The sequence below is a fragment of the Mandrillus leucophaeus genome, unplaced genomic scaffold (genome assembly GCF_000951045.1).
Source record: "Mandrillus leucophaeus isolate KB7577 unplaced genomic scaffold, Mleu.le_1.0 Scaffold136, whole genome shotgun sequence".
Taxonomy (NCBI): Eukaryota; Metazoa; Chordata; class Mammalia; order Primates; family Cercopithecidae; genus Mandrillus; species Mandrillus leucophaeus.
In genome coordinates, this window is record NW_012101321.1 from 1,424,808 (window position 1) to 1,450,103 (window position 25,296).

Sequence of the window (25,296 nt, forward strand, 5' to 3'; positions counted from 1 at the left end):
TGACAATGATATTATTGTTATTCCCCAGTACAGCACTTTAGTGAGGGTGATGGGCTGAATTCGTGTTGTTTATTGTGTTGTTATCGGGAGTGGAGGATTTGGGGAGGGTGAAGGAGTAATGGCAGGGGCAGAAGAGACCAGGTTCAATGATGGCTGCAATGCAGCGACTAATTTTTTTCTCCTTTTCCTTTTTTTTCTTGTTACTGTTTTTGCTTTAAGAAGGCCTGTCTTTGTGTGACATTGTAAAAGGGATAGTAAACTGAATCCCAGCTTTTATGTGTGGACCAGTGACTGTGTGTACCCTATGTTTGTGTGCAGGCAGGCTACCAAATTACCCAGCAGAGGCTCCCAATTGCTGTGAATGGGAGCTTGACATACGGCGTCTGTGCAGGGAAGAAGCAGAGTCAGGTGATCCCCAAGACGGTGAGGATCAAGCAGATCCAGTTGGAGCAAGACAGTGGCAAAAGCCTCCACGATGACCTGAGGTCGCAGACGCTCATTGATTTGAACAGGGCAGGTAGACTTGGAGTGTTTTCATTACTTCTCCTATCTACTTTAGTTCTTGGATTGCAGGCCCCTCGTTTCATCGTTAGAGTTTTCTTAAACAAATTGAGAAAGCAGTCACAGGAGCCTAACAGATGGAGACCAAAATATCAGCATTAGGATTGGCGTAGCTGACTAGCGAACATGGCTTGAACTGTAATTATTAGGCTTGCTAGTAACTCACTCTAAAGTTAGACAAACTTATCCACCTAGTCACAGACCCAGCAGCTGGATATTTTAAGCAGTCATTAAAAGAAGTGAAACAGTTACAAATTAAAAAGTGGGGCCTAGGAGCCTACACTTGTAATGCTAGCGACTCAGGAGGCTGAGGTGGGAGGATCACTTGACACAGAGTTTGAGACCAGGCTGGGCAACATAGCAAGACCTACTCGCCAAAAAATTAACAGCCAGGTGTGGTGCCATACACCTGTAGTCCCAGATCTTCAAGAGGCTGAGGTGGGAGGATCACTTAAGCCCAGAAGTTCAGGGCTACAGTGAGCTATGATCATGCCACTGCACTCCAGCCTGGGCGACAGAGCAAGGCTCTGTCTCAAAAAAAAAAAAAAAAAATGCTGGAAGGGAAGAGAAATGATTGAGAGGCTAGAACCACTCAGAGTCCATCAGTAAGGCAGGATTTTCCTGAAACTGAAGCCTAATTTTTCTGTTGGTGAAATTGGAGAACTGCAGTGAGGCTGACTCTGCCCCTCTTTGGTAGGCGTGGGCCTTCTGGAGGTGGTCCTGGAGCCCGACTTGTCCTGTGGAGAAGAGGCGGCAACAGCTGTCAGGGAGCTGCAGCTGATCCTTCAAGCCCTGGGGACCAGCCAGGCGAACATGGCAGGTAGAAGCCGCAGAAGCAGCCTTCTTGTTTCCCTCTCCCTTCCTGTCTCCTAGAACCTCTCTGACTTTAGTTTTATTTTCTGTCAGTTATATTGAGGTTGTTTGCAGCCATTTTTTTTCCCTTTTGCAACCCTGTTTTTTAGAATTTTCCTTGGATTCTTTGATGAGCCCGCAACCAAATATAAATGCATAACCAGCAACATTGCAGACACACCAAACCCTTAATGAAATAATGGTTTTGAACAGTTCAGTCTTTCTCAGGAAGAAGACACTGTGTTTATCAAGAACAGTTCTTAGTTAGTGAGTTCCGTATAGATAGCACTTTGTCATTAGTTGTCTCTTTTCCTTTGAGTCTGTTTCTTTGCTTTCATAGATTTTTCATCCATATACAGCGGAAGCCAAATTATGTTGACTGTAAGCCAAGATTATGCAAACTTTACCCTGAGATAAAATCTTAATTAAATTCAGTGGAAATACAGTAGGAAACTAAAACAAATAAAAGAAACACTTGCACCCTTGGGACCAGACTGCACATTTGAAGCATTTGCAAATTGCATATAAAGATCATAGGTTTTGGTCACACTCGATTTCCTCATGACTCTAGATGTCCTTTGCCCTGGCCTGGTACTGCTTTGCTCTCCCATAAGTCCCTAAAGGGTAGCCTGTGCCATCGTTTTCTCCTGTACTCTGTTCCTAGGGACTTTTTTAAAACTTCTGCCACCCTCAGAGCACGCCCTGATGGAGAGGAGACAAAATATAGGTTCTGAATCTACAATTGCATTTTTCCATAGCACGGTACAATGGTCACAGCAGGTGCCCAGGAAATGCCGTTGATGATGATGTTCATCTCCGTGCTGTCTGATAATACTATTTACCAAGCTTAGCATGTCACATAATGTATTTGCACATTACAGGGGAACTTCTGGATTTGTAATGCCACATTTGTCATATAGAATGTGTAACAAGGAGCAAATTATAACATCAGAGCCCTGGTACATGTTGAATCTGAGGAGAGAACTTGCTTATTTGCTATTTTCTGTAAGCTAAAGACTGGAAAAACACAGCCACATGAGTTTGAGTGGCATAAAGGTTAGCTGCCTACAAGTTTCTTTACAGAGACAATGGTCTCTTTTAGAGTAAGAGAATTCTCAATTTTAGATTTATTGCTCATGCCACTTTTTTTTTTAATCCACAGAACACAAATGAAATATGGGCAAGTTGGATGATTATCCATTTATGCTCCAAGTGTTGATTGCTTTAAGAAAGTTTTTATTATCCCATTCTTCTTCAAAGTAACTGTGATTCCTACCAACCCTATGGGATCATAAATAGGCCACCTGTTAGCTGAGACATAGTCCCATCTGGGTCCTTGCCAAGAGATAAACCGTAGTGGCAAGAACTCATCAGTCAGTGACAGCTGAGAGTGTTCATTAAATCTCATTTGTTGTGACACTTTTTGTTTCTTTTAAATACAAATCCAGCAGCTCTTAGCACAGCAGCCGAGAGGCTTTGGTTGCTCTAAAGTTCTGTGGGAGCTGAGGTCTGCCTGGAGTCTGCAGGGAGCCAACTCCTTGGTGCTGTGAGCATTTTATCAGCCCCCTCTCCTTTGCTCATCCTTCCGTCCCTCCCGCCACCCCTTTAGGACCAGTGTGTTGGCCTTGGAGCCTGCAGCTCAGGAGCTGAGGGCCACCCTGAAGAAGTGACACTGAAGACTGGTGGACACCCAGGGTGCTGTGGAATGAAGCCTAATTGCTTCTGGGCTGTGGTTCAGTGAGTTCCTGATAGTTTTGCTGATGAGCATAGAACAACTCAGCCCAGGTTCCAAGTCATTTCCTTCTCAGTGGACAGCCTTTTGCCCCTGTTGAGGAGATGCCCAAAGTATTAATAGTTTGTTAAGTTGAATGTTTACAGAAGTAGACATGCTAAGTGTTTCAGCGATAATAATATCTACCAGTTGGGACATTTAATATGTGCCCCTCAGTTCACTAGGCATTTTTAAATTAATTTATCATCTCATTTAAATTTTAATGACATTGCTGAGAAGTAGGTGCTAGTGTTTGCCTGTTGCAGGTGAGGAAACTGAGGCTGAGAGAGGTGGGGGGTATTTGCCCAAGGCTCAGAAGAAATAACAGAGCTGGGACTTGAGCCCAGGTGTGTCTGGGTCCAAGAGCCATTTCTCTAAGCACAGCATCATACCACTTCCCTAGTGGCAGCCATGGCAGTGTTGTGACAACATCACAGATACTGACTTAAGAGAGGCAGGATAGCAAGGCAGGGTGCCAAGGGCTGCCAGGTCCCGGATCTGGCTTGGAATCCTGTCCTACAACTTCTAGCTATAGGTGCCCAGGCTTTGATTTCTCTGAGCCTCACTTTCCACACTTAAAAAACATGGCCCCAAATAATTTTGTACAGAAAGGGAAAAGAAGAAACCAAAGAGGAAAAGAAGTCATCAAGGCCATCTGATAGAGTTGCGGCAGCTGGCTGAGAGGAATTACTTTGTGGGAGAAAACGTAGAATTCCAGTTTGGATAGGTTATGTTTGAAAGGCCTCGGGAATAGCTCAGTGGCTTTGTCACCAAAACCAACAGTCCCCAACCGTTTTAGCTCCCGGGACTGGTTTCGTGGAAGACAATTTTTCCATGGACTTGAGGGGCCGAAGGTAGGGTGGTTTCAGGATGATTCAAGTGCATTGCATTGATTGTGCACTTTATTTCTATTATTACATTGTAATATATAATGAAATAATTATACTCACCATAATGTAGAATCACTGGGAGTGCTGAGCTGGTTTACCTGCAACTAAATGGTCCCTTATCTGGGGGTGATAGACAGTGACAGATTATTAGATGTTAGATTATCATAAGGAGCAAAAGCCTAGATCCCTCTCCTGCACAGTTCACAATGGGGGTCGTGCTCCTATGAGAATGCAATGCCACGGCTGATCTGACAGGAGGCGGAGCTCAGATGGTGATGCGAGGGATAAGGAGCAGCTGTCAATACAGATGAAGCTTGGCTCTCTTGCTCACCACTCACCTACTGACCTCCTGCTGTGCCTCCTGGTTCCTAACAGGCCACAGACCAGGACCTGTGCATGGCCCCCGGGTTAGGGACTTCTGACTAAAGCTGTATTACAATGAATGTACTAATGTCAAGATGTGTACTAATGAATGTACTAATGTCTAGAAAACTTAGGACAGGGCCTCGAAAATAGCCTGTGCTGGGTACATGTTCAGTGCTCTTATTAACAGTAACAAGTAGTAATACTTTTATGGAATGACCACTCATCTAGATGAATGAGCTTTGTAAAATATGTTCAATAAAATTTGGTCACTTTTTTTTGGTCAAACCTTGTTATTTTCAGCGATCAGAACGAGATAGCTTAACAGACCTTCCCCACCACATCTTTGGGCCCCTGCTATTTGCAGAAACAGTTTTCTATCTTGATGTTTTATTTCTGTTGTGTGAATGTGTCTTAGAGAAAACTACGAAACTGCACTTTATCACTGTCTTCAGTGGTATAGTTTTTTTAGTTTTGCTGTTATAAATCTCGACTTCTAGAAGGTAGAAATTGAGCCTGATGCCATTCTCATGATGTGTGAATGAAGGCTCTCCCTCAGTGGTGCAGAATGCATTGAAGCAAACCTAACTAGTAAAGCTTTTGTGCACTTGAGGCAATTTAACTTAATTTGTTTAAAAGGTATTTTGTCTTCACTAGATAGCACGTCTTTTGTGAATGTTTGATACTGCATTTGAATCCAGGCTAGCGAACTCTCTTTCAACACTGCAGGATACTAAATGATTCCTCTCAGGTATTTATGGAGTGTAGTCTTCTCTGGGAGAGACTGAAACTCATGCTTTTATTCCTCTTCCAAATTAGAATTCTAAATTGTGAAAGATGCTTTCATTTTTAAAAGCAGGCGAAGTCCAATTCATGGTTCCCTGAGTTCAAAAAAAGTTGTCTCCCAAGTATTGCAGTTTGGTTCGATGGAGCTCAGCACACTTTGGAAGTTTTCCTTTGAGCTTAATGGGCCTTTCAGAGGATTCCAACTGCAGATTAGTCCTATTCAGGCAGAACTGTGGAACTTACCGGGAACCTACTGTGAGACAGAAACCAGTCTGCTTACTCATTGCTCAGGAAAATGCCAGCGTTCTGGCATGCGTCGCTCAATAAGATTTCATTTATTCAACAGTCACCAAGTGCCAGACCCAGCTCTAGGTTCCGCAGGAGGCATTGTTCCTGCCACATGGATCTTACGTTCAGGAGGGTGACAAATACATTAACAAATAAAACAAAATAATTACAGCAACAAATGCTTCAAGGAAATAAATGGGGTGCCATACTACAGAGTCACATTGGAAGGTGACAGTGTCGTTTTTTAAAGGCCCCTCAGAGGAGGTGACATTTATTTAAAACCTGAAGAATGATTCAAGGCTCAGGCAGCATAGAACCAGGAGATGAGCATTCCAGAAAGCAGCTGAGGCCAGGGCCCTGGTGAGAGGCTGGGGATGGGCCCTGAGGTAAGCAAGGTAGCACAAGGCCACTGTGCCAGAAGCAGAAGGAACAGTTGCATCAGGTGACACTGTAAAGGCGGGCAAGGGGTAGATCAGAGATAATGGCAGGAAGTTTAGCTCTCAACCCAGGTGCAGTGGTAATCACTGAAAGGCTTTTAAGCAAGGGAAAGACATAGTCTGATGAATGTTTTAGAAAACCGCTCTGGCTGCTCTGTGGGAAGTGGATTTCAGATGAGTAAGAGTAGAAGCCAGGAGACCAGTTAAGAAGCTTTTGCAATAGTTCAGATGGAAGACGATGCTGTTTTGAACAGCACTGGTGGCAGTGAAGATGAAGATGGAGAGACGGGGAGACAGGGAGACGTACAAGACGGTTTTTAGAAATAGGCTGTGTGGAAGGTAAGAGACAGGGAGAAAGCACAAATGACTTTAGGGAAGTTGGAGGAGCTAGGTGGTGGTGCTGTTTACTGAAACTGGAAGATGAGATCGAGAATGTCTTTGTGCAGGGGCAAATCAGGATTTCCTTTTGGAAACTGAGCTGCCTGTGAGACCTCCAAGTGGAGGTGTCAGATAGATACCGGAGCTGTAAGTGTGGAGCTCGGAGAGGTCTGGGCTGGAGAGACAAATGTAGGCATCCTCAGCGCGAGGTGGTATTTAAAACTGTATCCGCCCACCCGGAGAGTCTAGATAAGGAAGGGGGTCCTGGGTTTGGATGGGAAGGAAGGCATCAGCAAGTGAAATGGAAACAAAGCATCCAGAGGAGGAAAACTGGGAGCAAAAGGCGACAGAAGCTGAGCTAGGAAGTACTTCACGAAGGAAGGATCGGTTGGCGTGTCACATGCTGCTGAAGTGTCCAGTAGGTGAAGACAAGGGTGTACTGTGTCCACCGGATGTGGCAGCCAGGAGACTGTTGGTGACTCTGACAAGGGCATTTTTAGAGAGATGGGGAGAGAAGCCAGGCTGACGTGGGTTTAGGAATAAATGGGAAGTGAAATAGTGGAGACAGTATATGCAACAAACACACAAAACTTGTGTAAGAGGCTTTGCTGAAAAGGAAACCAGAGAAACATAGCTGAGTGACTGATAGAGTGAGAACTGGGTTCAAGGGAATAGGTTTTGGGGTTCTTGTTTGTTCATTTAATGAGAAATACTATTGCATATGTATATGTCAGATGGAATGCTGAGAAAGAGTAATGACTGGTATGGGAGAGAAGGGATAACTGAGAGTGACGCCCTTGAGAAGGCAAGTGGGGCTTAAAATCCGGCCCAGGCCTCAGGGGCCTTCCACTCTGGTCTTAAAGATGGAGGCCAGTGCACAGTAGACTATGGTCACATACTAAATTGTGTAGTATAGATTATGAGTATTCTCATAGTTTAGGGGACCCACCAGTGCAGGCCAGCTTGCTGAGGAGGGCTTCTAGGAGGAGGCGGTAACACTCCAGTGAAGCCTTGAGGGATGAGGAAAGGGACAGTAGCTCTGATAAAGAGAGCGTGCTGGTGGAGCGGACAGGGATGTGTATGCAGAGGGCTGCCCTGATTGGTGGAGATCTTTCTTCCGGAACGAGCAGTGGGAACATACGGGTTGTGTCAACCGAAATCAGAGGAGAGCTGTGGAACGCCAAGCAGAGGAGCCCAGGTGATCCAGTAGGAGCTGTCTGTGCTGTTGAGTAAACAGCAGGAATGATGAACCCAGACTGTAGCAGTATGAAAGTCACAGCCACATTGCCAGCCCGTGGACAAGGAGGGAACTGTGTTAAGAGTCAGGAAGTGATCTTATAACCTAAGCCTGAAGCTCGGAGACCTCAGGCAAGGGACCTTGGGCAAGGGTGGTAGCGACGGAAATGGAAAGGCCGTGACAGACATGAGGGATATTTGGCAGCTTCCAAACTGGTAGGGGCTAGTTGCCAGTTTGGATATAAGGGGCAAATAAAACAGAGAAGTAGAAGATGACCTCAGGGTTCCTAGACCGAGAGTCTCAGGATGTCAGGAGTAGTTGGGACTGCCTGAGATGCCGATACACACAACTTGTCAAAAAAGGGATTAAAAATAAGGGGCTACAGAATTCTTGTAAAAATGTTGAGAAGTCAGTGCTGGAGAGAGAGTAATGTCTGAGCTAAGAGGCATCTTTTCCCTGTCAGCATGGGTGGCAACTGGGCAAACCCTTCCCTTTCTCTGAGAATGAGTGGCGAGGTGTCAGCCACCGGCTGCTGGTGACCTCCAGCTTGGTATAGGCTGTACCGCCCAGCACTGGGAGAATGACAGAGAACCAGTTCCTTTTCATGACATGGAGTTCATTTTGACTACTTTATTATTTTAATGTGCTTTTGCTTTGGAATCTTGGGAAATGAATTTATTCAGCCCATCAAGACACTCAGGTTTGGCAGATTACTTTTTAATTTAAAAACTTAACTAGGAAAATAAAATCCAGCGTTTTGTCTTCTCACTCTGTTCTCTTTTAAATGTTGTAAATGAAATGGGGAATAGAGAATCTGAGCTTTACTTTGTAGGGTGCCAAATGTGATTCTTTCTTACCTACATCTATTTGTCTTGAAATTTCTCTCTCTCTCTCTCTCTCTCTCTCTCTTTCTCAAGAGCCTTTTAGTCCTCCCCACACACTGCCTGTTTCTTTAGGGCTTGTTGCTCCTAATCTGAGGGGCCTCCAGGGTCAAAGAAGGTCCTCCCAGCATGGGGTCAGCACCTCTCTGAGTCCCACCACAGACTCCCGACTTCGTAACAGCGCTGCCTTTCTGCTGTGGCAAATCGTCAGGAAGGATTCGGAGTCATGTTTGTGGAAGGAGGAGATTATTACGGTACCTGGAGGAAGGAGGAGGGGAAAAGCCCAGGTTTCAGTTCTTGCCGTTGAGCTGCAAATTCTCAAGGACTCTCCTCTAAGTCTCCTGGAATCACTGTTAGAAATCCACGTTCCACTGGAGAGCAGTGTAGGGTTATCAGATATATGAGGCCTTTCCTCCAACTCAGCTCTGACAGTTGGAAAAAAACTTCGGTATAAAACTGCAGAGTCAATCTCCATTTTAATAGTTTTGTTTTTCTTATTTAGCACAAAAACATTAGATCTCTCCAGCTGGCGTGTCTAAAACTTCTCTTTGGTGTGCGCGCACACACACATCTGTATGTGCTCACATGTACAGGCGCACACCGTAGATGCCTCAGGACTGTAACCCCTCTCGAGGGGCCAGAAGTACAGCCATGTACTTCAGAGCCTAACTCTGAAGTTAGGCTGCTGTAACTAAACAGCAGGTAGAGTTAGATGCTGCTTCCTTTGACACTTCCTGCCTTTAAAAGACCATGTCACCTCCAAGAATTTCTAAGGAGTTGTTTTTTTCTCTCCTTCCAGAGGGCCAGTTGAGAGTGGATGCCAATATATCCGTGCATCACCCTGGGGAGCCTTTGGGCGTTCGAACGGAAGTGAAGAATCTCAACAGCATCAGGTTCCTGGCCAAAGCCATAGGTGAATGCCAGCTGCTGCTCCTAGCGTCCTTCTTCCTATTGTTTCTCTCCTGCTGGGTAACAAACAACCCAGAAACGTAGGGGCTTATGCAAGAACTACTTTCGTTTTCACGGGTCCGTTCTGCTGGTCCTGCGTCAGCTCACTCATGTGGCTGTGGGAAACCAGGAGGCCAGCTGAAGCAGAGGGTCCATGGTAGTCTGTCTCACACCCTGGGGCCTTGATGCCGATGTCTGCTGGGCTTCTCCATCCATGTGATCTTTCTTCATGCACTTGCCTGACCTTGGCTTTCTTATGAGGCAGTGGGAGCATTTCAGGAGGATGAAGGCAGAAGTGAGTCCTAAGCTGTAGAACTCACACAGTGTCACTTCCAGTGTATTCTGTTCAAAGTAGATTGAAGCCAGGCATAGTGGCTCATGCCTATAATCCCAGCACTTTGGGAAGCCAAGGTGGGTGGATTGCTTGAGGCCAGGAGTTCAAGACCACCTGGGCAACATAGCAAAACCCCATCTCTACAAAAAGTTAAAAATTTAGCCAGGCGTGGTGGTGTGCACCTGTAGTCCCAGCTACTCAGGAGGCTGAGGAGGGAGGATCACTTGAGTCCAGGAGTTTGAGGTCATAGTGAGCTGTGATCGTGCCACAGCACCCTAGCCTGGGCGACAGAGCAAGACTCTGTCTCTGAGGAAAAAAAAGAAAATTACATTGAATTCAAAGCAGACTTGAGGGGAAATTAGACTCTACCTGTTTATCAGAGGATCCACAGAAGATCATGGCTATGTTTTACTATTTTCTACCTTCTTTCTGACCAGCCTGAGATTTATAAGGGCATGGTTGTTCATTTTAGATTGACTGTGGCTTGACCTAAGTGGTCATTATGTTTTCCTGCTTTTTATATTCTTTTTAACTGCTAGGTTATGTGCCCATGCAGTCAAAGAGTAGTCTTTCTGGAGCACACACTGTGGGTATTTCATTGATGATAAATGTATAATAATTAAAATAGTTTAGCAGGATAAATATCTGGGCAATCCCACAGATATAGGTAACTGTGAATTCAAGGGGAGGACCTCAGAGTACTAAAAAGATTTTTTAGAACCAAAGCTATCTAGAGAGGAAGAAGGAGGGATGCAGTTTGAAGTGCACCGCTTCAAGAGTGCACAGAGACCAAGACAACTGAGTTTGTTGCCAAAGTTTTGCTGTAGCCAGAATGTTTAATAGAGCCCTGGTCTTGTCAAGAAAATATTAGAAACAGTACAGAAAAGACGATTCTAGTCTTGTGTTAAACCTTATTGTCCTGAACCTCAAGTGAATCAACCAGCCTCAATGAAGACAGTCTTCAGGAAAAAGGCATTAAAGTGGTCAAAGGGATAGCTTATGGGAGCAGAGAGGGAAGGGGTAGGCTCCCACATGAAGGCAGACTAAAGATGGTGAACTGTTCTGCCTCCAGAAAGGGACATAACCCATGTTCCCAAAGCCGGGAAAGGTTTGAGTCAGGGAAAACCCTTATAAGCCAAGTTGGTGGGAAGCGTGGAAGAAATGGAGGAAATGCAGGTAGTAGTGGGCTGGGACCCGTTATATTAAGAGTTGGTGATAGTAACCTAAAAAAAGCAGCCAGATGTTAGGTAGAGTCATCCACAAGTTATGAAGGAGACCCCGGCATCTTTTTGGCTGTCCCTAGCTTTCTCCTGTCCTATGAAGAACTCTTTGGAGGACCAGTCTGAGGGGAAATTCTCCCTGTGGTCTGACTCAGAGTGGAAGAGCCAAAGCTTTACTACTATGGGTTCAATTCTCCAAGTCTGTGATTCTTTCCACCACCTTTTTCTCCCGGTGTCAGGCCATTTAGCCATCATCTCGTGTCAACCAAAGAGATCACTGGAGTTGGGGAGAGATGGGCAGCAAAAACTGACATGTGTTGGTGTTGCTGCCTCTTAGCAGCTCGGATAAAGGGTTTAGGTTTGGGCAAGGGAAGGTAGTACATGGTGGGAAGGAGAGTTAAGGTGGAGGCTCAAGATATTTTCATAAAGAAGCTTAGCAGGCTGGACTCAGTGGCTCATGCCTGGCCTGTAATCCCAGCACTTCGGGAGGCCAAGGCAGGAGGATTGCTTGAGGCCAAGAGATTGAGACTAACCTGGAAAACATAGTGAGACCCCCATCTCTCAAAAAAAAAAAAAAAGGCAGCAGCAGCTTAGCAATTGTGATTGTGTTTTAGATCCCCACAGCCTCCCTCATTCCATGAATCTTAATCATTCGGGGCCGTGGGTCCCTCTGTAAAGAATGCAAATGCTGGACCCTCTCTCCAAAACCTGCACATATGCACACAACCCACACTTTGTGTACAATTTTGGGGGTACCAGAGCCTTTGAAGCCCATCCCAGGCTTCCAGGGTAAGAACCCTTGGTAGGCAGCCATCTCAGACCTAGATATTGGGCCCAGCCCCACTTCTGCCAAGTCACGTCATCTGCATGGGGTTGCGTAATGATCTCTCTGAACCTGAGTTGTCTGAACATGGAGGGAGCCTGCCTTCCTAAGGCCCTTTCCAGCACCAGTATTCTGTGATGGCAGTGAGAGGGAAATACAGCGTGTAAGGGAAAGATAATTATAAACAATCTTCTTGATTTTTTTTTTACTTAAAGATTGAGAAAGGTTGTTTCTAATTATTGCTTGACTAGATGAAAGGTATAATCAAAATATGATGCTAAATTAGTGTGTTTTTCCTAGACTATGAAATTCAGAGGCAAATCAATGAACTTGAGAATGGAGGTGAAATTCTGAACGAAACACGCTCATTTCATTACCAGCTGGGGTGAGTTCACATTGCTGAGCGTCCTGACCACAGCCAGGCGGGGTGCGAGAGGGCTGGGCTCAGCCGCTGGCCAGCCATGTGACCGTGAAGGAGGCACTTAGCTTCTCCACTCTTAGGTTTCCTCAAAAAAAAAAAAAAAGATCATTCTGTACATTTTGCTTTCTTTATGATTTTTTTTTTTAATGTATTCACTTAAGGTTTTCCCATGGAAGGCCACAGAGTTCAATTTTGCCTGTGTCCCTTATTGGTAGGGGAGCCCTTCCCTGCATACAGGCTGGCCAGTACTGCTTGCAATGTTTAATGTTTTCTTATTTAACTATTGCAGGTGCACCATGTCAATGAGAGACAAAGAAGGAAAACAGGACTACAGGTGGTTACTCCTTATGGCAAAATACTGCTATATATTGGGGGCTGGAGTGTATTTCAAGTTCATTTAAAGTTCAACGTAATGATCCTGAACAATTTTGAGAAACCACTTTTTGTCATTGTTGTTACATGATGGGACATCTGGACTTCTTCTTCGATATGCATACTGAGAGAAGTACTAGTTTCTTGATTTGGTAGCCTCAGAGTGCCTTGTTTGACTGATTCAGCTTTTGGAAGAACTTGTTCATCCACTTTTGTGTCGAAGTTATCATAGTTGAGCTAAGAGGATGGCAGTTGAGGTTGGGGTCTAGGCTCTTCTTATTCTTGTGTTCAATAACCGATTCAGTACTATGCTGAATGAAGCTCCTTGAGAAGAAACAAGAAAAGAGATGTTGATAGCATATGTTGATGGTGGTTCCCTTGAACCTCACATGATGCTGTTTCATGATAAATTAAGTTGAACTACTTAATATGAGACCCACAAATAAAGCCGATACTAAGAACAGGCATAAGATAAATTGAAACTTTTATTTTTTTTCTCATTGAGTTTAGCAGGTTGAAGTTTTAAGCAACAAAGTTGTGAGATCAGCCACCTTTCCTTTGTGAAGGGCAGAAAGATGCAAGTGTGGCTGTTGTTATCAGTGTGAATCAAAATTAGCATGCTTATGTGGGAAAGAAGAAACTCATAAACCCTTCCCGTGAACCTCACCCCAAGAACTCCCATTGTGTGTCTGCTAGAGTCAAAATTATTTTAATTAACCGTGAACTTCCCGGGTGAGTCTGTTCTCCCAGGAGCCCACTTTATTCCTGAGTGTTGCTCTGTGCCCTGTTGGTGTGCCTTCCCCTAAGTGTGGAGTCTGGCTTTCCATCCGCCCGTGGCTTCAGTGTGATGCCTCAAATGATAATGAGCTGCAGGAACTTCCCGTGGATTTCCTCTTGCCTTCAGAAGCCAGACTAACTCACAGAAGAGATCTGGCAGTGAGGCGATGGGTAGTGTGTGCTTCGAATCCGTTCCCTCCGAACCACCGCTTCTTCTGAATACCCTGCTTTTTTTACATAAGCCGTTTGACAAAAATGGGCAGAGAGAAACCATTAGTGCTGGACAAGAATAGAGGGAGGGACATCTTGTTTCATAAGATTACATGCGATGGTGCAGCTTCCACATTTAAAAAAATTAATTCCTTTCATTTTTTAGAGCAGTTTTAGCTTTACAGTAAAATTGAATGGAAAGTCCAAAGTTCTCAGGTACTCTCCCTCCCCACTCTACCCCCAGAGTCTCCTGTTATGTGACACAGTAATGCAAGATGCTCATTTGTTACAATGATGAAACCAATATTCACACTTCCATGTTGGCTAGAGTCCATGGTTTACACTAGGGTTCCCTGTTGTGTGGCACATTGCGTGGGGTTTGACATATGCACAATGACATGCATCCACCATCGTGTCGCACCGAGAAAGACGTTGCACTGCCTCGCTATGCCCTGTGCTCCACCTCTTCATCCCTCCCTCCCTCTCCTCCAGCTGTCATATTTTATTTAGGCAAAATATATTCATTTCTTCTATTTCTCAAGGATAAATTTTTTTCCTTTCATTTTTTTTATTTATGTAAATGCTGCTAAAAATAGTAGAAATGTTGAAATGGGGGGAAGTCACCTTTCCTTCTGATAAGCAAATTGTTCTCATTCGGTCCTATTTTTTCCAGCCTGTGTCTTTATGAAGACATAGTCCTGCGTGCATATGGATGCTTCTGTCAACAGTGGATCATGTATGCTGCAGGAGTCCCATGAGATTATCACATGGCATTTTTACTGTCCCTTTCTTGTTCAGACATGCTTAGATACACCAATGCTATTGTGTTACAGTTGCCTACAGGATTTGGGACACTCAGTAGCCTTGGAGCAGTAGGCTGTTCCACATGGCCTATGTGTAATAGGCTGTACCATCCGGGTTCATGTGAGTGCACTCTGTGATGGTCCCATGACAAAATCACCTAACGACACATCTCTACAAACACATCCCCATCATGAAGCAACACACAACTGTGGACACAATTCCTGATGAACTGTGGAATGAATTATGTATCCACAGTTACAAATCCCAGTGTGGCTTCAAGCCTGTGTTGTCCTTTCACTCATCTTATTTATAAGCATGGAGAGGGGTGGGTTTGGAGGTTTTGACACCGATGCAAAGCCTTCCCTGGGAAACAGAATTGACGTAATAGGACATTTGAAGATATTTGCAAGTAATGTGGCATCTAAACACAGAAACATTCATGTTACTGGGGTAGGTTTTGTTTTCTCATTAATCCAAGTACTCCAGATTCAGGTCCTGTCTCCTCTCCTCTGTCTGCCCAGGTTCATGCCAGAACCCAACCTGCCTCCCCTGGTGCTCTACGATGCCACATCTCTGCCCGCAGGTGCAGACCCACAGCAAGTGATCAATATTGACCAGATTCGGGAGACACTCCCGGAGCTCCCCAGCGTGACCCGAGAGAGGCTCGTCCAACAGTATGGGATGCTGCTGGAACACAGCTTCACTTTGCTGGTAGGTATCGATCGGATGCCAAGACGATCTCGGCTCAGCAGATGGGGCAGTGTCCTTCAGAGGCCTGCCACACACAGGCTGCCATGGGCTCTAAGTGGGGTGGGCATGTTTCTTAGGTTGTACCATAGATGCTACTGAGAAGAATAAGATGTAGTAACCTTTGCTCACTGCCCTGTATGGTAAATGCTCCTCATACAACCGGAAGATGAAACGCAATCTTGTGTTAGTCATTTCTTCTGCGTAGAAATGAACGCCTGCCCACAGCAGCTGTGGAGACTTCTTGAAGACCGTCCAGATGTTATGGATGAGCTTTTCCCATGTGTCTGAAGGACAAAAGAAAATCAGTATATAGGGTTTCGGGATGTCTAGCGGTGTTGAGCCGTGGCAGGGCTGGCAGGAGGTTGCGTTCCCAAAAGCCAGCCAGTTGTGTTGCCAATTTCAGAAGAAAACATTTATTCCACACGAAATGCCAAAAACTCTGACTAAAAGTATCAGTCCTTTGAGGCTTGAGGCTGCGTCTGACGGGGCCGGTGGAGAACTTGACACTGTCGAGATCTGCTTAGGGATTTTCCATCCTTTTCAGAGCTGCCTGGGGCTTTGTGGTTTTCTTTGTCGTGGCAGCATTAAAGTGATGCAGCATCGGTGAGGGCAGCATTTTGTCACAGTTGTCGTCGTTTTGTCTGTTAGGAAGTGGGAAGTTTTGTTGCTGCCTCTTCCAGGGAATCAGTATATGCCACACTCATCTTTTGGGGCAGCAGAATCTGTGGAAACTCTGGATTTTTGCTTTTTGGATGGCCAATCATAACTACATTGGGATGCTGGAATATATGTATGTATGTCTATTTATACACTTCCAATAACATCCTAGCATTTACAGTACAACGTAGGCAGTCAGATGCATGTTGAATGAATGATTCTCTCTTCATCATCCATAAATCAGCTACTTGGAGAAGCAGAGTTGGTCACTGCCTCCCGTGGGCTGCCATTTGATCTTCTTCTTACCTTTCTGGCAATTGTATCATTGTCTTTTAAGTGCTTATTAGTGTATGTTGTTCAGCATCTTGAAGGCAAGGACTGCTTCATCTTCTCTGCTACTCAGCACAGATGAGCACAACATCAGCAGTGCTTAATGCCACACTTTGACTACGACTCAGTCAGTCAGCATTCCGTACAGGGGAGCTCTTAACCCAAAGCCTCTTACAATTCATGTGTTTTTCCTAGGTTGATGTAACAAAACTGTATTTCAGTCTTCCCCACCATCTTGACCACTTGAGTTTCCAACCTACTTGAAATAAACACTGAATTCTAGCCCTATCTTTTATTACTATTTGTGAAATTACACAGGAGATGGGAGGAAGGTACCAAGGCTACTCAGCCTCGAAGATTTAAGTTACCTCCCTCCACTCAGCAGGAGCCCAAGCCTACCCTTTGAGGTAGTGTATGATGAACCAAGAAATGGCCAAGGTTTCTTTGCTCAAAATGTGATTTCATAGAGAAATCCACTATATATAACATTAATTTGTGTGTGTGTATATTAGCTGTTTCCATAAGAGAGTGAAAGAAGCTTTCAGAATCTCCTCTCAAGAATACAGCTGTTTCTGTTCAAGGCACTGTATGAGAATCTGTGCCCCCTTCAGAGGGCATTTCCGTAGGATTGTCACTCTCGGCCATTGATGAGGGGTAATGGGGACAGCGTCTGCCTCACCTCACTGAGCATAAGCTCCATGAGGGCAGGAACATTTTTGTGTTTGTGTTTGTGTCCTTGTCTTTATTCATGGGTCCTGCATGGTGCCCAAACCTAGTAGGCCTTAAATAGGTGTTTGCTAGGGGCTGGCAAATGAGTGAGTCTATATTTTAATAGTTTAAAGGCCTGTATGGGGAAACCTGCCTTCAGTTTTTAGTTCAGCTTTTTTTTTTTTTTTTTTTTTTTTGATACAGGATCTCAACTCTCACCCAGGCTGGAGTGCAGTGGCATGATCTCTGCTCACTGCATTTTCTGCCTCCCGGATTCAAGCCACCTCCCACCTCAGCCTCCCGAGTAGCTGGGATTCCAGGCACGAGCCACCACTCCTGGCTAATTTTTTGTATTTTTGGTAGAGATGGGGTTTTGCCATGTTGGCCAGGCTGGTTGAACTCCCGGCCTCAAGTGATCCGCCTGCCTCTGCCTCCCAAAGTGCTGGGATTACAGGTGTGAGCCACCACGCCTGGCCTAGTTCAGCACTTTTTTTAGTATCTTCTGTGTAGCAGGTACTGAGACAGAAACAAAAGGTTTTTTTTAAGATTTTTTTTTGACTTCCAAGAATTTATACACACACACACACACACACACACACACACACACACTACAATAACCAGCCCCCAGGACAGATTACACTAGATAGATGAATAATGTAGGATCAGGGCCCACAAGAGGTAGTGGTTAACTTGGTTGGAAAAAATAAGGGTGAATTTTTTGGCCATTTTTGAAAGGACTTTTTTTGATACCTTAAAAACATGCTTATTTTTATGGCTTGCAGATAATGTACTGGGTGATTAGTATTTCTCCTTTAAAGGGCTAGTACTTGAAATTTCCAAGATAAGTGAGATTAGAATGAGATTGGAATGGAAAGGGAATGATTCAGACAAATTGTTTTCCTGAAATTAGGCAGCCTGAGCCCTTTATGACTTTGTAATCATTGGAAGCTGCGTTACTCATAACATACCCGAAAATAATATGTTCATGTTTTTTCCTGCCTTCATCAGAAACACAACAGATTGCTGAGAAGGGCAGATGCACAAATCTAATGAACCATCTTTCAATGTAAAGAGCGCCCAGGAGTATTCATTAAATAAATAGCAGTGGTGGAAGTGTGCTTTGCAGAGCTGCGACTCTGAGCTCTGTGTCTTCGGATTGCTTATTAAATTAAGCATCATGCACATGCCCACCCCCACGCACACCTCACCCACAAATGATGACAAACTTCAGAATTTAACTCCAGTCTTTAATTTACCTTGTCATTTTATCGTGCGGTGAGCACCAAATTATTGTTCATATTACAGAACTCTAATGTCGTACTTTAGCGTCTACCACACACAATACCTGACACATAGTAGGTACTCCATGACTGGGTGGACAGATGGGTGAGTGAATGGGATGTTATCACAGCACACAGGAAAATCCTGGGAGAAGCAATGTTCCTGATAACAGCATCCCTGTTTCCAAGGGTCAGATATATAAACCATGCTTTGACGACCCAGAGAATCATGGGGTATCTTGCCCCACCTAAAACTTCAACCTATTTAGCTAACCTTGCTTCTCTAGTTTATGTCAAGTTGCCTTGATTTCATATATATATATGAAATCGATTTATATATGTATGAAGTCAATTTCCTGTGTGAGAAATCAAGGCAACTTGATTTTGTGCCTGTGTACGTGTATATATATATCAAGGCAACTTGACATAAGCTAGAGTAGCAAGGTTAGCTTTTCTATATATATAAATTTGTATATATTATAAAATTATACACAAATATTTATGATTATAAAATTTATTATAATATAAATTTAGGGGCTACAAGTGCAATTTTGATACATAGATATATTGCATAGTGGAAAATCTGGACTTACAGTATAACCGTCACCCAAATCATATACATTGTACCCAGTATTTGTCATCCCTTTTTCCCTTCCCACCCTTCCAAGTCTTCAGTGTCTGTTATTCCACACTCTGCATCCCTGGGTACACATTATTTAGCTCCCACTTATGAGTGAGAACATGTGGTATTTGATTTTCTGTTTCAGTGTTGTTTCACTTAAAATAGTGGCCTCCAGTTCCATCCATGTTGTTGCAAAAGACATGATTCCATCTTTTTTATAGCTGAATAACATTTCATTGTGTAGATATACCACAACTTCTTTATCCAGTCATCCGTTGATGGACACTTACGTTGATTCCATATCTTTACTGTTGTGACTAGTGCTGTGATAAACATTTGCATGCAGGTATCTTTTTTAAATGATGATTTCTTTTCCTTTAGCTAGATGCCCAGTAGTGGGATTGCTGGATTGAATGGTAGCTCTATTTGTAGTTCTTTTTTTTTTTTTTTTTTTTTGTTACTTAGTTTTTATTTCATAATCATAAACTTAACTAGTATTTGTAGTTCTTTAAGGAACCTCCATACTGGTTTCCATAGAGGCTGTACTAATTTACATTCCCAGCAACAGTATATAAGCATTTCCTTTGCTCTACATGACCTCATTTGTAAACATTAAAGAATAGAAATGTTGAAGCTGAAATCCAGGCATTCGGATTCTGAAAAACGAGAGATTCTAATAGCATAACAAGTTTTTCTCGGAGTCAATATATCAGTAGTCGTTATTATAATAGAATGATCAGAATTATATGCGTGTGCATTATTCTTAGCAAAATCCTAAACCCCGTGCTTGACTTCACTCAGAGAACACAAAAGCATTGTAGCCATTTGCCTGCCTCTAGCATGCTCTGCAAGTCACATTGTACCACTTTTTAATCTATCCTTACAGCAACCCTCTGAGGCAGGGACTACTGCTCTCCCCATTTACAGGTAGGGAAATGTAACCTCCCCGGTGCAGTAACTTCCCCAAGCCCATGTTGGAGCCACGTTCAGAGCATGCTGACTTCAAGGCCCAGTCTCTTCATTCCTAAGCCCTGCTGCCCGCTTGCTTATAAAATGTACTATAATGTCAAACAGAAATAATGTTTTTAGTTAATTGCTGTTGGTGGTCACTTTTGTTTCATTAGTGGAGAAAGTAGAGTTTTTACTTTTGTTAACGTTCATGCCACTAGCGTTTTGTTCTGCACAGTCACAGAACATAGATTCATTTAAAAGTTGTTACCACTCCTATTGGTTTTTAAGATGCCAGACTGCCCTATAAATAAACATAAAGTGCCATCCACTGAATTTAGTGAAAATCAGTCAACGCCAATGAAAAGCAGAAATCATGTCTATTTTCCAAGTGGAAAAATAAAGTTAGAAGAAAAGTAATATAAGCTGTCCTCTGCAGCTTTATTTATTGTGTTTCTTAAACCTGCTGCTGGAGGCACTTGAGTCCTGTCTGAATCATTGGGAAGTTCCAGGCACAGTGACTCACACCTGTAATCCGAGCACTTTGGAAGGCCAAGGTAAGAGGATCCCTTTTGGCCAGGATTTCGAGACCAGTTTGGGCAACAACATAGTGAGACCCCAGTCTGTACAAAAAAAAATTTTTTTAAATTAGCCAGCCATGGTGGCACACACCTGTAGTCCCAGCTACTTGGGAGGCTGAGGTGGGAGGATTGCTTGAGCCCAGGAATTTGAGGCTGTAGCAAGCTGTGGTCGTGCACTGCAGTGCAACCTGGGCAATAGAGAGAGACCCTGTCTCTAAAATTTAAAAAAAGAAAAAAGAATCTGAAAAGTGTCTCCACATAGGGCAGAGTTTGTGGCTTGATTTTGCCTGGTGCCTCCCGTCCTTCAAGCCTGGCACGTAATGGGCACTTGGTAGGAAGCAGAGATGAGCTCACAGGGCCCTGGCTGTGCGTGAAGTCAGTAGATGGGAAGATCTGAAGCTCATCTGTGGGAGATTTCAGTGGAGGAAGCCAGGGCATCCCGAGTTGAGTGTTTTTTTGAGGGCCTGCCACCCTGACTACAGTGCCGGATGCTAGTTCCAAATGTCAGTGCTTCAGCTTTTCCACGTCTCTCCGGAGCAGCCCTACAGGGCATGGAGTTAAAACACTGACTCGGGGACAGACACCCTTGATTCCACATCTGACCTCTGACACTTTGGAGCTGGGAGGGCTCTGCAGGGTAACCGGATCTGTTTCCCTCCCCAGCTGAAAGAGGGGGTGATGACTCACTTACCCCGAAGATGACAGACACAGCCACATCTTCATTGAATCTAAAAAAGCCTAAATACAGCCAAGCAGACTCCAAAGAATATGCCGCCAGGGACAAGAGTGTTGACACCAAGCAACACGCTGAAATGGTTCTTTGAGAGCCACGAAAGGCAGGGTTGTAGAAAAATCCAGCATGGCCCCAGTGAGACTGTGGAAGATGTGCTTGCGAGCCCTTGAGTCAGCACCCTGGGCTGCCGTAGGCTTGTGTTTGTCTTTATAGTCAGCCTCAGGATGTGTCATCTTACTTACAACTTCATTCTCTCCAGCTGGTTCTTCCACTTTTAAAATCATAATCCTTTGTTTCTGACATCATGGAAAAGGTGAAGGTGTCGCCAAGGGACAAAGAAACAGGAAAGATATGACTACAGCTGGTTGTTAAGTGGATTGTTTTTCAAGAATTTTCCGTTAAGTGGCTGGTAAACTAGAAATGACCAGGTTTGCTTTCTGGATGAATTGCCTATAAAATAATTTCCCGTGATAAATATCTATATATCCCATATGTAATACTACTTTAAAGCTAATAGTATCTAAAACCATATTGACTGGTTTTAGACTGGCCAGACTTACTGAGGTGCAAAGTAACTCACCTTCTAACTGCTGTTGAAGGAAAATCCATTTGGCCAACATCGTCAGACACCATATTTCAGCTCCGTGCAATTTTCAAATTGATTTTATTCTTCATTTTATAAAAATTGCATCCAGAGTTTGCTAGCTTAAGGGTGCTTTTACAGTGAGTCTATACACTAGAAAAGTAACCAACTTTTGTTCTGGTAAAGTTGAATAAAAAGATGTATCATCTAACTCTACTTCTGTAAAACCAGCCGTTCATTTCTTTTGGATGCAAGGGATGAGGAGCTTTCAGAGGGGAAGATGCTCTGGGCTCAGAGCCATGTGACCCCTCAGGATTCTGCCCAGTAGGGAGACAGTGCAGGGAGGAGTGCCAGCCTTGGGGACCCACAGGGGTTCTGTCCCCAACCCATCCCAAAGCCCAATTTCCTGTGGAATAATTTCCTTTTCAGGATAAATATGTATTAGTTCAGGTTTCAGGCAGATCTTGGAGGAAGGCAGCAAATCCTCACTGCCTCTGTTGCTGTTTCTAAGCTCCAGCCAGAAAGCTCCTATTGAGCAACTCAGGTTCCTTCCACGTGGGGACGATTTGGCAGTGGTGGTGTTCGGCGCACTGGAATGTGACTACAATTGGAATTGATTTCTTGACAACACACTGCCTGTGTCCCATTCGTGCAGATGCAGCCTTTTAGCTGTGCCGGTCTGCTGTCAGCTTGTAGTACCTGAATTTGGATTTTGATTATTCGGCGGAAGTTGTTATTCCCAAATTGGTTTCCTTCAGCATCTCCCATGGAGTTACTGCATCTCAGAGGATGTAAGGTCATTTTCACGTTAGTCTGAATATCCCCTGAATGGAACTGGTGCCTGAGTTGAACTCACGATCTGTCTACTTTCCGGCTTTGCTGTGAACATAGCACAAGTGAAATGGTTGGGACCAAAGGTTTGCTCAGATTGTAGCGGCTCCCAAGCCCTGCTGGGGAAATGACCCAGGAATAACAATTGTGGGGACCAGAACAGGGCCCTGGACCCCTAGTTGTATGTTGCTTGGGAGAACACACCCGTGGTGTTTGTGGGTCCATTTCAGAGCCTCTGCAGATCCCTGTATTCTTGCCAGCAGCAGTGGAGGTCCTGCATTGTTCTAGCTTTCTCCTGACACTCTCGAGGGGGTGGTCGTGTTTCCTGTGCCAGCCTCAGACCACCAATTAACTTCCTTTTGTTTTCTCCACTGACGAGGCCTCTCTAAACGAGTAATTTTTCTGTTCACAGGAGCACTCGCGGAAAGATTTTTGCAGAGGCTTCTTGTTTCTGTGAAAAGTGGAAGGGGCACCAATTCACATCACCCACCCAAGCCACCGCCCCACTGAACATTCTAGTCCTTAGCCTTGTCCTGACGCCTGCTTTCTGGCTGAGAGCCATCACTGTCCTGGGCCTCTTTGCTTCATTGCCATCCCCAGCAATAGCATTTGGTGTTATTTTCAGGGCCATTTTTTTACATAGCTGTTGTATTTGAGTTTTGTTGTTCTCACTTTGTAGGAATGACCAAATCCACAGGAATAATGACACAGCAGGGCCTGCGTTGATTCGCAGGTGATGAGCCTCCTCCAGCGTCTGCACACATGCTCAGCAGCTGCTCAGCCCAGCACCCCGCTGCACAGGGGACGGATGCAATTCCAGTGTGTGCCTCTGCAAAATGACACCTTGTGACATGGGAGAGCCTTGTCCAGTGGAAACCCCTGTGGTTCCATCTGCAGATGCAGAGCCTCTGTGTAGTCAGCAGCTCCCATCACAGGCATGACCTGCCCAGTTAGGTAGGAGTTACTCTATTAGAGGAATTAGAATGCAGTAATAAATAAAATACAATATGCTTAATACCAAACCAGTATGAGAAATAACAGGATTTGTCCTGATCAGGTTTGTGCAGTGTCCAGGTCTGGGTGTGCTCACAGGACCTCTTCTGGGGCAGCAGTAGCGTGGGGAGGGGATGCAGAGGCAAGGCAGGGGGCGGGAGAGGGGCAGAGGAGCTCTGGCTGCCCTCCGTCCCCAGGGCCCAGCATGGTCTGTGCGGTGGGCGTGCAGCTGTCTTCCTTCCTGGTCTGGGAACGGGTGTGTGTCATGCCACAGCTGAGTGCCACGTGGCCTAGGTGTACACTGGCAAAGGCAGAAAGTAAACCTGCCATTTTCTCCTTCTGATTTCAAAGTTAATTTCCTTGCAACATTTTTAATACGTTAAGAACCTTTGAACAGCTGGCAGCTCTCAAATAGAATAATGAAAGTGTGGGACAGCGCTTTCTTCAGATGAACTGGCTGCCTCCCATTGCGCCTGGCACTCCTAGGTGCTGGTTTCAGTCCCCAGGCAGGCAAAGACCATGCCCTTTCCTTCCTCAAAGGCAGAGCCACGCAGAGGTTAAAAGCACAAGCTGCAGAGGTTGGTCCTAGTTCTAGTGCTCTCTTGCTGTGGGACCTCAAGCAAGTTAGTGCCTCGTGTCCTCATCTGTAAAAGTCCTGAGAGTGCTGAGCTCAGACGGTTGGTGCTGGGATGAACTGAGGTAATGTGGAGAGTGTGTAGACGGTGCCTGGCGCCCGTCACCGCTGCTGCTGTAACTCTGGTTATCACTGTCCTCAGCAGCAGCGGCGGCCTCACGCAGCCACCCACAGGGCCCGGTGCTGAGCTCTGTGTCTAGCACATATTCAGTAGATACTCTTGAGCACCTCTGACTAGCCCAGAATGGTTCATCTGGGGTCCCTTGTAGCTGTCGGAACACTCCCTGTCACATAACCAGCTGTTCCTCAACTTGCATTCTTCTGGGCTGCTTTTTCTTCTCTGAGTCTGCCACTGGGCAGCTGGCTCTATCAGGTTTCCTTCTCGTAAATAAATATAGTCCACCTCGTTTCTGGCCTATCATCAGCTTCACAGGGTGTGTGACTTAGAACAAGAAATGCAGTTGAGAAATCAGCCTTCATCGTATTCCAACTGGAACGTCTTCCAGCATTTGCATTTGATCATCTCTGAAGGTGGGATGCAGAAGACGGCTTCAAGGCAGGTTGCTCCCAGGGCCTAGTGCAGGGTAGAAAGGTTCCTTCCCTGAGCAGGCAGTGGCGGTGAGCAGGTCCCTCTGCTTTGCCTCACACCAGCATTGATCAGCTGACTAATCATTAGTAATCAAGGGCTCCTGTTAACGTCTGAGAGGCGGAGCTGGCCGTGGCTCTGGGTGTAAGTCAGTGCTTTGGGAAATTTGATTAAAACGTGAAAAAGATGTTTCCCAGTCATAGAGCTGTGGAGATTGTCAGGTATTATACAAAAGACAGGACCAGTCATGCCTGCTGCTTTAGCCATCTGAAGAAACAGTTAGAGTCGCAGTCAGCCAGGGGACTGGGCTGTCTGTGTCGCCGAAGTTGCAGTTCTGTCGCATGTAGGGTAGATTGATCCCGAGGCGAGTGCTTGCTTGTGGCTTTTGAGGAGGACGTTAAAGGTCCGCTGCTGCCGTGGCCTTTCTGCATTGCTCTTCATATGATTTTTATGTAAGGGAATTACCGGCTCACTGTTTTTCTGAGAAAACCAGATGGCTGCACTGACATGTTCACCAGAGACTTCTGAGATTCGTGCCAGGCTTATTAGCATTTGCCAATCTCATGGAAAAACTAAGAAGACGAGGAAACTAGAATGTGTGTGTTTCTTCCCTGAGAAGCGGCTTCTGCTATGAAGAGCAGAGCGGGCAGCCCATGTGCAGCTTTTATTGATACATCATTCCCTGGGTGGCTGCGGCTCAGCCTCCT

General features: G+C 44.9%; 1 protein-coding gene across 1 annotated transcript in view; it reads left to right on the forward strand.

Moving 5' to 3' along the window:
* GATB (glutamyl-tRNA(Gln) amidotransferase, subunit B) overlaps positions 1 to 25,296 on the forward strand; it is an 84,958-nt gene that overhangs the window by 40,730 nt on the left and 18,932 nt on the right. The window contains exons 5-9 of the mRNA XM_011973232.1: positions 1,259 to 1,381; positions 9,244 to 9,357; positions 12,070 to 12,154; positions 12,480 to 12,524; positions 14,875 to 15,064. Coding sequence (XP_011828622.1) covers positions 1,259 to 1,381; positions 9,244 to 9,357; positions 12,070 to 12,154; positions 12,480 to 12,524; positions 14,875 to 15,064 — 557 coding nt within the window. The remainder of the gene's footprint in view (positions 1 to 1,258; positions 1,382 to 9,243; positions 9,358 to 12,069; positions 12,155 to 12,479; positions 12,525 to 14,874; positions 15,065 to 25,296) is intronic.